Source organism: Oncorhynchus gorbuscha, linkage group LG11 (genome assembly GCF_021184085.1).
Source record: "Oncorhynchus gorbuscha isolate QuinsamMale2020 ecotype Even-year linkage group LG11, OgorEven_v1.0, whole genome shotgun sequence".
NCBI classification, from domain to species: Eukaryota; Metazoa; Chordata; class Actinopteri; order Salmoniformes; family Salmonidae; genus Oncorhynchus; species Oncorhynchus gorbuscha.
The window spans coordinates 55,402,058-55,414,033 of NC_060183.1; the positions used below are offsets into that span (position 1 = coordinate 55,402,058).

The 11,976-nt window shown below is 45.1% G+C and overlaps 1 protein-coding gene across 18 annotated transcripts in view; it reads right to left on the minus strand.

Annotated features, from left to right (window-relative positions):
- Positions 1-8: 8 nt before the first annotated feature.
- The window catches only part of LOC124048953 (dynamin-1), a 109,489-nt gene continuing 97,521 nt past the window's right edge, over positions 9-11,976 (minus strand). For 8 of the 18 annotated variants that reach the window (XM_046370174.1, XM_046370170.1, XM_046370164.1 and 5 more), the window contains 8 exons: positions 10,449-10,558; positions 9,691-9,802; positions 9,479-9,493; positions 7,503-7,679; positions 6,651-6,892; positions 4,849-5,046; positions 4,529-4,586; positions 9-2,742 (listed from right to left, as the gene is read on the minus strand). In XM_046370174.1, coding sequence (XP_046226130.1) covers positions 2,704-2,742; positions 4,529-4,586; positions 4,849-5,046; positions 6,651-6,892; positions 7,503-7,679; positions 9,479-9,493; positions 9,691-9,802; positions 10,449-10,558 — 951 coding nt within the window. In that variant the 3' untranslated portion in view covers positions 9-2,703. Of the gene's footprint in view, positions 2,743-4,059; positions 4,097-4,528; positions 4,587-4,848; positions 5,047-6,650; positions 6,893-7,502; positions 7,680-9,478; positions 9,494-9,690; positions 9,803-10,448; positions 10,559-11,976 lie in introns of all 18 variants that reach the window. The other 10 variants (XM_046370180.1, XM_046370181.1, XM_046370176.1 and 7 more) reach the window with 6 other exon arrangements.

Sequence of the window (11,976 nt, forward strand, 5' to 3'; positions counted from 1 at the left end):
AGACCATATTGGTACACTGACTTTTAATGGGTTGACGAAGCGCAGCCTGTTGGACAGACTCATGCCACCCACAGCAGTAAGATACAGGACAACGTTGTCACAGCGGGATAGAATACACACATTCACTCTGCCCAGTCTGCACTCTCGTTTCCTCTCCCCAGACAGAGACCGAGAAACAAGGGACAAATTATTCTCCTCTACATGCTACTCATCAAACAACCTTCAGGGATATCATGTAACTTTCACTTATCAAGTTTGTTGTTTTAGTTTGTTTCATTGTACACATACTCAGTCACTTATTCATACTAATTTAATATTCAGTATTCATACATTGTCAACCTGTAGACAAGTGGAAGCACAATTTCCAGAAGATGCACCACACAATATACACATGTAAGATATGTCCTATTTACTCTTAAATAATAATTCAACCATTTTAGTGATGTATTTGCTTTTGCTGAGATTCCAGGGTCTTGTGGAGGGGAGGGTTTGTATGAACTGAGTACAATATAGATACTATGATGGGTTTGTGGGTATGCTAATGAGTGTAGTTTTACCGTTGTCATGCTCAACATGTACTTTTATCACCAACAGGGTCATAATACAACAGACCACAGAGTCCACTCACATCTCTCACACAGCAATGGGAACGCATGAGTAACATGGGAGGGGAGAGGTGTACTGTACAGGCGTGTGTTTGTTTAGGGTTCTATGCATAGACCATCACTGATTGGGTTGTTAGTGGTTTAAACCTGATGTCCTCACTCACCCCCGTGACCACTGAGAAAGGAAAGAAAGAAAAAAGGAAAGAAAAAAGCTGATAAATCATGCCAAAATTGAAAGTGCCACCCCATCCCCCAACTCATTACACAGTTCCAATGATATTCAACATATTTCTCAGAGGTTCTCCTGCCAGTGGTCTTGGAAATGCTTTGAGAGTCAAACCTAATCCTGGGCAGGGTCAACACTTTAAAATATCATTCTTGAACACAACTTACATTTTTCCACTTTCCTTCTGAGGAAAGGAGAAATGATGCAATTCAACAGTATTGAGACACACCCTTTGGGCCTTGCCTGTCTCCTCGCCTCCTCTCAGGCTGAGCATCTACTCTGAGTCTGGTGTGATTGGTGGACAGCTCTCATTAAGCTGTCCAATATGAACATATTGCACTTTCAATTTAGATCCCGCCTCGCTATGGTACTGATTTTCACTAGTGGGGAAGTGGTTAATTGACAAGTGGGAGAGGAGGAGAGAGACGGACGACTCTAGCTCAATGTTGGGCCACAGTTTTTAGCGGGAGACCTTTGAGTTACCCAGCAGCCGTGGCATCGGTACAGAGGTTGAAGCACAGAAAGCTGCATGTGCCTAGGGGAGCTGGTTGTGGACGAGTTTACACCAGATCACAGTTAGTCTGAGCACCTGAACTTGTGTCATTGCATGCAGATACAGTAATACAATACATCATCATGGTTAGCACAACACATAAGAGTGGGCCTTCACAGTGACACAAGGCCTAGTGGCCACAGAAGGGCGTAGCACACAGACACAGGGAGATAGAGGGGTTGGCGATTTCTTCTCTCTCTTTCACTCCCCGTCTCCTCCCTTGCTTAGAGGGAGGCTGTTTTGGAGAGTTGCTGAGGTTTCTGATTTGTGTGTTTGTGTGTAGGACAGTGGGGATTCACCATCCACCGTGTAGGGGCTGAGTGGTGTGGGGGGGTCAGGGGCCCTGAGGGGCAAAAAAGGGGGACTTCTAGTTGTCAGGAGGCAGGGGCCGACCCTTGCATGGCCGGCTGTTCATTGAAAAGAGGCGGAAGAAAATAGAAAAAGAGGACATGATGAAGCCAGATTAAGCAAAGGATGAACAAGTGAATGAAACCTAATGAGAGAACATTTCCCCAAACTCAGAGGCTAGGAGTCACTGTTGTGATATTAGATATAAAAGGTCACATTAATCAATGTATCAGAATAAATAGAATAGACAATCTAAGTGCAGTGAGATTGATACCACATTACACTCTTGACACATTACAGTCAGTATTGGTAATTTTCTCTAGATGTTTTTCCTACTTTCCCATCGATGGCAGGTGTGTCCTAGCCTGTGACGTTAGGGACCAGTATGGATCATGACGATCATAGCAGAAGACAAGAAAAATAACTCTGTTGTTCAGATGCAGTTATCCCTTCTGATCCGCTCCCCTTTGCTAGATAGATGGATAATGCATCTACTCCCGAGAGAGAATCAACACATAGAATAAAGAATCAACACAGCACAAAAATATCATTATCAAATCCAATATGATCAGAGAAGAAATCATTCAGATATGAGAGGAAGAGAAATACTCATATGAAGGGGAGGGTGAGAAACGACACATATTTCAGCACAGCATTCTTAACTATCTCATCCATATTTGCTGCATATCCCTGCCCCTTTATGTGTGTGACTACTTACAGGTGTAAATGTATTGTAATGCTAATCAACAATTGACCTTTATATGCAGTGGAGGGTGAATGCCTTTCTGTGTATTGGAGGTATACAGTGTGTTTGTGTGTGTATGGTGTGGGTTTATACGTGTGTGTGACGTGACCGTGTCATTTAGTAGAGAAGGAAGAAGGGTCTAGGTCAGGTCTAGGTAGGTAGGTTGCTCTGCAGTCCTTGGTTTCTCTGCCATGGGGTAGGCGGTGGGTTGGAGGGGAGGGGGGCTTCAGTAGTTTAGTGGGTTGGTGAGGGAGGGGGTCTTCGGCTGCCAAGAGGACCATGGGTACACACAGATGAACAGACACACAGACACAATCACAGACAAAACACAGAGACAGGCATATAAAAGAAGACATTGATAAGTTAGGACTTTCATTCTGGCTGGGTATCACTCCCCTCACAGGCGTGAGACCCAACGTCACTGTAAACCATACAGTCAAGTATACTTACTCATTCAGCTCCCCTATTGAACATTACATTCTATGCAGTCTCTCTCTCTCTCTGAGGCACACACTGGTCCGGTAACACACACATGCATATACACACACATTCACAGCTGCATGGGACAATGTGGGAGACGACAGCCAGACAAAACAGCTAACACGCTAACATACAAATATTTCCTGCAGATTTGATTCTCTTCATGAATGATTGTCTGGGAATATATATGCAATATAACATTTCCATTTGTGACAAGCAGTTGTTTTGTGGCCCAGAAGAGGGCAGTGTAGCTCCACTAAATTATCACCCATAAATTCTCCTCTTTCAACCCAATCTACATGTGAGAGATGTGTCATTATAATTGCTACAAAGGATATATGACACATTTTATCATCTCCATATTCGTTCTGCTATGATCATCAAGGCTATGCTATCTTTACTTCACTATCAAAGGAGGGGCTAGTTAGCATAAACGCTAAAAAGCAGACTACAACTGTAGGAGACAGAGTGGCAGCATAACATAGATAATGACTGTCAGAATAGCTAGTTGGATAGACATTACATACCCTTTTCAATCCATTATTACCACCCACAGTATAGCCTTTTTGACCGCTTCCCTAGCCTCTATTGAATCCTATGTTGACATCTATACAGGACAAACACAACCAAACGACAAGGCTGGAGATGGGTGAGATGTCAAAAGGCAACACACAACACTGATACAAACCCATCACCTTTGACTTCTGACCCCTAACGGGTAGCTCTGGTCAGGTGTGTGCGTGAGCGTTTGTGTATGCCTGCGTATGTGTGTTTGTGTATCTATTGGAGTCATCAGACTTTTTTTCAACACAAAGCTATCCCAACTGAAACATACACCTCAAACTAGGAGAACAACATTTCAAGGATTTCAGTGGACAATAAGAAAACCAGCGTAGCTCACACAGTGACACTAACACACTGTGAGCTGTGTGTGCTCATGTGTGTTCGTCTGTGCAGTGCTAAAACGAGGCATTAGGGAGTGCACAGAAAAAAAATGAAAGAGAAGGAGAGAGGGATTGGGGCATGCAGTGAGGTCATGGTATCTAAGAGACAGCAGCATGAGGAAGAGGATGATGACGATGGTGAGTAGTACCAAACGTACCAGAAGCGTTAGTCCTCATTGGTCACTGATAGTGATTCTGAAAGAGGAACCATAATCAACGGTGGGATAGAGGTGTGGTGAAGGAGATAGGATGAGGAGGACAGAAAGAGGAGTGCAAACAACCTCATACAGGTTACAGTGCAGGAGAGACCCATGTCACATGACAAGGCTCTGCTCTCACCAATCAGATTTGGAACATTATTTAGGGGTAGAATTTGAGTTATTGGTTCCAACATGGCTTAAAGTCATTGTGTAAGCGTTATTTGGAGGTTTGAGGGTATGTTTGAACGAGAGCAGAGTCGGGCAACGCGTGTGTCTCCCTCCTTAAGGCAAGCTGCTGCCCTGACCGTGAGTTCACATCAGACCAGTACAGTGTCCATGAGCTTACAACCACAGGCAAACACAAGGCAAACGTTAGCAGTGCGGACGCAATTAAACAGAGAACTTAAGAAAAATAAACTCCCCTCACCTCTCGCTCGCATTCTCTGTCTCTCTCTCTATCCCCCCACTCTCCCCTTTCTCTTTCTCTGTTTATTGCCACATGGAGAGATAGAGTAGACAATAGACACAATTCCTAAACTAGAAAGACTAAGAGAGTGGCATATAGGATAGGTGTCCACTACAAAATAATATATTCTAGCAAAGACCACTGTCAACATTCTCATAGTATCACTTACAAAACCTTACTGGCTTGTGTCTGTCTCCCTGTAGGACCTATTGTAGTGTTATACATTGATAGACTTGGTTACTTTTGCATTGAGACGTAACTTTTGGTTTGATTCCACTCACCTGGGCACACCGGGGGGTGCACGGTTAGGCCTGGAGGGGACTGATGGTGGTGGCCCACCAAAAGGATCCGGGGAGGCCCCCGGGCGAGAGGGGACAGGGGGACCAGGAGGGAGACCAGGGGCTGAGCCACGGGAGACAGGGCGACCAGGAGGACCAGGGGGAGCCCTTCTGTTTGGAGTGGGACTGGCAGCTGGAGACCTGACAGGGAGGAGGGGAGAGGGAGTGAGTGCATTGGCAGTCAGTTCTCTTACACACCAGCAGGGGAGGCCACAACAACAGTGTAACGAAACATTCAGGAGTGTCATGGTCAGGGTAAGAAAAAACATTACTGATCATCCAGTCCTCCTCCCCTATTCCCCTCCCCTCCATCCCCTTATTCCTGCCGGCACCATCCATATGGAAAATGTCTGCACGCATGACTAAGTCGCTTTGGATAAAAGCACCTGCTATATGGCATATATTATTATTATTCCATTTCCCCACCCTCCTGCTCTCCCTCCATTTGTATAGTACCTGCCCCCAGAGCAATTTACCTCCTTCCATCCCTCTCCCCCATTTTCCCACCCTCCTGCTCTCCCTCCATTTGTACAGTACCTGCCCCCAGAGCAATTTACCTCCTTCCATCCCTCTCCCCCATTTTCCCACCCTCCTGCTCTCCCTCCATTTGTACAGTACCTGCCCCCAGAGCAATTTACCTCCTTCCATCCCTCTCCCCCATTTCCCCACCCTCCTGCTCTCCCTTCATTCGTACAGTACCTGCCCCCAGAGCAATTTACCTCCTTCCATCCCTCTCCCCCATTTTCCCACCCTCCTGCTCTCCCTTCATTCGTACAGTACATGCCCCCAGAGCAATTTACCTCCTTCCATCCCTCTCCCCCATTTCCCCACCCTCCTGCTCTCCCTCCATTTGTACAGTACCTGCCCCCAGAGCAATTTACCTCCTTCCATCCCTCTCCCCCATTTCCCCAACCTCCTGCTCTCCCTCCATTTGTACAGTACCTGCCCCCAGAGCAATTTACCTCCTTCCATCCCTCTCCCCCATTTCCCCACCCTCCTGCTCTCCCTCCATTTGTACAGTACCTGCCCCCAGAGCAATTTACCTCCTTCCATCCCTCTCCCCCATTTCCCCACCCTGCTGCTCTCCCTCCATTTGTATAGTACCTGCCCCCAGAGCAATTTACCTCCTTCCATCCCTCTCCCCCATTTTCCCACCCTCCTGCTCTCCCTCCATTCGTACAGTACCTGCCCCCAGAGCAATTTACCTCCTTCCATCCCTCTCCCCCATTTCCCCACCCTCCTGCTCTCCCTTCATTCGTACAGTACCTGCCCCCAGAGCAATTTACCTCCTTCCATCCCTCTCCCCCATTTTCCCACCCTCCTGCTCTCCCTTCATTCATACAGTACATGCCCCCAGAGCAATTTACCTCCTTCCATCCCTCTCCCCCATTTCCCCACCCCTGCTCTCCCTCCATTTGTATAGTACCTGCCCCCAGAGCAATTTACCTCCTTCCATCCCTCTCCCCCATTTTCCCACCCTCCTGCTCTCCCTCCATTTGTATAGTACCTGCCCCCAGAGCAATTTACCTCCTTCCATCCCTCTCCCCCATTTCCCCACCCTCCTGCTCTCCCTCCATTTCTATAGTACCTGCCCCCAGAGCAATTTACCTCCTTCCATCCCTCTCCCCCATTTCCCCACCCTCCTGCTCTCCCTCCATTTGTATAGTACCTGCCCCCAGAGCAATTTACCTCCTCCCATCCCTCTCCCCCATTTCCCCACCCTCCTGCTCTCCCTTCATTCGTACCTGCCCCCAGAGTTGTTTCCACCCGGCCTCAGCCAGGAGTCGTCTACGGGTGGCGGCATGGCAGTAGTGATGGTGGTGGTGCTGATGTCTCCGATGATGTTCAGGGCCTCTTTCAGGGCATGGTACATGCGGAGCATCTCATCGCGGTGATGGGCCTGCTCCTGGGACTCCTCCATCAGGCTGTTTTGGTCCCCAGAGTGGTACAGGTTGGCCAGCAGCTCCGCGTTGATGAACTCCTTGGTCTGTGTGAAAGAGTGGGGAAGAGTTGCGGTGGTACAGAGAGGTTTTTATTTCTTTTTTGCACTTATTCAATCAGATCAACTGGCAATAACAGACACCCGTATAGTGGACGTTTTGGCGATGTTGGAGGTGGTACTGCGTTGGAGCAACACTTGTCCCACTCGCGTTCGAAGTTCAGAAGGAGAAAGTGTAGGCTTTATAGAAATAATGATGCTCAAATTGAAAGATCATGAAAGTAAATAATGAGGGTTTCTATCATCATAATGGAGCTGTAGATTCCGTCTCACATTCCACTGTTCAGCCAATGGCAATGTCTACTTTAGGTGTAATGCCGGGAACTACTTGTGGATTTGACAGCTCTAACGCAGTTCCACCTCCGACACCATCAAAACAACCGCAATGCGGATGTTGGCTAAAGCGGATCTGATTGAATCAAGCCCTTATTTGATCCATTATTGATGCTGATTGGCTAGAGGTTCCACAGGACTGCTGCTTTCTGAAGTCTAAACCAATCAGACACAGATTAAAAGACGATGTTGAAAATCAGATGGCCCTCCAGAAGATTACTTTGACACCACTAGCCTGAAGTGACCAATGGGGAGTGGGACTCACATTGTTGATCATGAGATACATGATGGTCTTGGGCATGAGGTCCCTGATGGTCTTGTTGACGATGGCCATGTAGGAGTCCACCAGGTTGCGGATGGTCTCCACCTGCCTCTCCAGCTGGGGGTCCATGGAGTGCATGAGGTTATCTGAGCCATTCTCTCCGTCTCCACTGTCACTCTGCTGGGGGACAACACCAGGGAGGAGGGGGTTAGAGGACAGGGAAGAGAGGTGGACAGGGAGAGGAAGAGGGAAAGGGGGGAGAGGGAGATGCAAAAGGAGAGGGAGAAAGAGAAATAGAAAGAGAAAAATATGGTGAGAGAAAGATGGAGCTCTCTCAGGGCTCATGTACCCCAAAAAATCTGAGGAAGCACAAAGTATGTGAGGATGGCTAGAGGAGGGGTTCTTGATGGGGGCTAGGTCCATAAGCTGGAGAATTTAGCTTTTTTCAAATAATTGAAACCGCTTCTTCCTTCAATCTCGAAGCACAATCATTATGCTTAATTCTATGTAAAAACAAATATATATCCAAGCCTTCCTTTTGAGCTGTCTGTTTGCTACTACTGGTGACACTGTCATTTATTTAGAATTCAAGGCACACTTAACCAGCATGGCTACAACAGCATTCTGCAGTGATACGCCATCTCATCTGGTTTGCAGTTAGTGGGACTATCATTTGCTTTTAAACAGGACAATGACCCAACACACCTCCAGGCTGTGTGAGGGCTATTTGACCAAGAAGGAGAGTGATTGTGTGCTGCATCAGATGACCTGGCCTCCACAGTCACCCGACCTCAACCCGGTCAACCTTGGACCGCAGAGTGAAGGAAAAACAGCCAACAAGTTCTCAGCATATGTGGGAACTGCTTCAAGACTGTTTGAAAAGCATTCCAGGTGAAGCTGGTTGAGAAAATGGCAAGTGTGCAAAGCTGTCATCAAGGCAAAGGGTGGCTACTTTGAAGAATCTCAAATATAAAATATATTTTGATTTGTTCTAACATTTTTTTGCTTATTACATGATTCCATATTTGTTATTTCTACAATGTAGAAAATAGTAAAAAATAAAGAAAAACCCTTGAATGTGTATGTTTGTCCAAACTTTTGACTGGTACTGTATGTAATATATATACAGTATAGGTACTTTTTTTTTTAAGTGCCCCTGTGCCCCCTTTGGGCATGACACCTCTGAGCTCTGTAATCACAACAAGTAGTGAAACAATCCTCAATATCACAAATCATTAATAACATCCACTATATAACACTCTTAAACGGTCAGTATAAATAAATAACTTCCCACTGAGCCAGGGCTCCACACAGTCGCCGCAACGGATCCCGAACAGATCTGACGGAGCTTAATTTGTGTAGCTCTCTACGTAGTTCTATGTACTTTTGTGTGGCTGAATTTTTGGAACGCAATGCAAACGGAGCTCTGTTTGTGTAGACTGTGAAATCACTGTGGGGAGCCATTGAAGACAACATGTCCCTTTCTCTACCACTTTCTCTTGGCTCATGCCCCAATGCTAATTCCTGTATTTGCTTAGCCAATTCCAATCAGATGGTTGCACTATACAGCTATGGCAGAACCCTGATGAGAGTGACATTTGAACTTCCTGGCCTGGTTCGAATGATGAACGACTGGGCTGTTGATTAGAAACAGCCAATGAGGCGAGACGAGAGAGGAGGCACAGCGCTGTATAAATCATTAGAGCCAATCAGAGTTCAGTATCAAATTAAATTGTCAACACTACAGATGTAGGATCTTAATTTGAGCCAGTTTGCTACAGCAGGAAAATAATCCTGCAGCAACAGGAAATTAGGGGTTGATGCATTTTTCGTTATGGCAAATACACTACAGGTTAGAATTTCCTGCAGGGCAGGAGAATTCTCAGCAACAAATTAAGATCCTAGCTTGAGCAACGCTCTAGAAAACTGTGTAAAAGGGGTGAAGAGTTGGAATGGACATCATGACACAAAGCACATACCTTGCCCTCCTTCTCCTATTGGGTCCAACAGCCACAAAGGACATACAGAGAAAAAGAATGACAGAGGGAGAGAGAGAGGGACAGGAAGAGAGAGATGGTGTTAAACATGACATGACAGACTCTACTAGCGCTGTGAGAGAAAACCATCATCACAATCAACAACATGTTTTGGATTGGTGGAGTTACTGACTAAATGTGTGTGTGCGTCATACCGTGACCCGTTCAGGATACACTCCAGCTCTAAGGAAGGAGGCCTTCCACCCATCTATCTCCTCCTGACTCTCGCAGGCCAACTCCAGCTGACGGTAGTCCTTATATACATTTCTGTGGATGCACAGCGGCAACTCTGAGTGTGTGTGCAGAGGCATCGAAATATAATAATACAAATAATAAAAAGAAAATGTTTTTTTTCTTCTCTGTAATAATACTAGCAATTTCATAAAGTTGTCTTTAGCATAACGATTATGGCTCTAGATTGCAGGAAAAGCAGCTTCAGGTGTTTGAAAAATGTACAATTATCCAATTTATGAAATTCCTACTTATGGAACCCCCCCTCCTCACATACTTTGTGGCCCTTCAGATTATAGGGTAGCATGGTGAATGTGTGTGTGTGTGTGTGTGTGTGTGTGTGTGTGTGTGTGTGTGTGTGTGTGTGTGTGTGTGTGTGTGTGTGTGTGTGTGTGTGTGTGTGTGTGTGTGTGTGTGTGTGTGTGTGTGTGTGTGTGTGTGTGTGTGTGTGTGTGTGTGTGTAGTATTACGTACATTCTTGTGGAAGCGAGTAGGATTAAGAGGGGATTGTGTGGGTGCTTGCCTTGAATGACGGAGAACGTGTGTGGTCAGTCTGTGTGGAGAGCTGCTACTTTGTGTACATTGAAGCTACGTCGGTTGTGTAGATCGAGCTTAATTACTCTACCTTTGAGGTCTTAGAACATCTGACATGAAAATATGAAATGTCCACTTCAGAACGTACCTTTGCTCCGTGTTGAACAGAGCAAAGATCTGCTTGCTGGACATGAAGCTCTTCTCCACATCCCTCAGCCTCAGATTGTCCACCTGGAGCATGTACTTCTTCTCTTTCTCCTGCAGGAGGCAGAATAAACAACACACAGGTTAGAGACAGTAGCCAACATATGAACCCACACACACTCACAGAGAGCGAGAAAGCACAGATTATTACAGCAACTGTGAGGATCTCCACAGACCTGCGATGACCTATGCATGTGATCTTGAACATGCACACTTTACATGATTACATAGGAAAACATGTATCGTTACTAACCTCAAAATGTAGCCATGGATGTTAATCATTTTAAGTTTTAAAGTTTTAATGAATTTGTTTGGCAGATAGCCTTAACTTTAGGCTATTTACTATATTACAAAAGTAATATTGAATTGTGTTTGGTTGACAATGAACCCAAATATCAACATTAAAAGGAGATGTAGGCTTAACTCCTGCTTCGATATTCCATCTGAGCCACTGGCTTAGTCCGGCTTTAATTCCACTTTGTCTAAAAATGAACGATTGATATGTTGGATTCATGTCTCCATCTCAACCAAAAATCAAAGGTAATCAAATCTAACTTCAAATGCACTTTAAGTACAGTTTTTTCTTTTTAAGTCTTTAACTTAGATTTTTTTGGTTGAGATGGAAACGTCCAACATATAAATGATTAATTTGTAGACAAACTGGAATTAAAGTCAGACAGTGTCACAGATGGAACCATCAGAGCAGAAAATACATCTCTTTCAAACGGTGCTATTTGGTTGCCTTGACAACCATACACAATTCAATATGTCTAAATATCATTACATTGGAAATCTACCAGAGCTTGAAACCCTGGGTCTATGTGTTGTCTATTCTTAGTTGAATCCTGGGCTGAATTGAAACAATAGCTGTTGATGCCTTTGCAAATGCTATAGAGGCCTAAACAGCATCTGTGATGATATGAGTGAGAAAGTACTGCATGGTCACATTTCATTTGCTCTGTTAACCCTTTGGAATGACTTCAGTAGCATCAGAGAATCCATTTAGTTGTTAAGTGGAGATCTCTCAACAATCATTCTCATGATAGCACATTGGCAAGTGTCAGTGACAAATGTCATAGCTAAGCAGGGCTTGGTTAAAATCCTGGATGGGAGACCAAGAGTAGCTGTAGATAGGAGGTGCTGCCCAGTCTATTGGTTTTATTTCTTCTTTTGATAGCGTAAATAATGTTGAAGATCTGACATTGTTTTCAAGATACATATTCAACATATTTTTATACAAGTTTTGTCTACGTTGAAATTTGGCTACCATGATGAGATAATCCTGTGGTTGAAATTTCACCCACAAAACAACAGTTTATATTGACAATATTTTCAAATCCAATGTTTTGGATGGACAAATTAAGTTGAAACAATGTTGATTCAACCAGTTTGTGCCAGTGTGGAGGGATACATATACAGAGAGAAAGAGAGAGGGGGGATACAGAGACAGACAAAAGGAGAGTGGAGAGGGT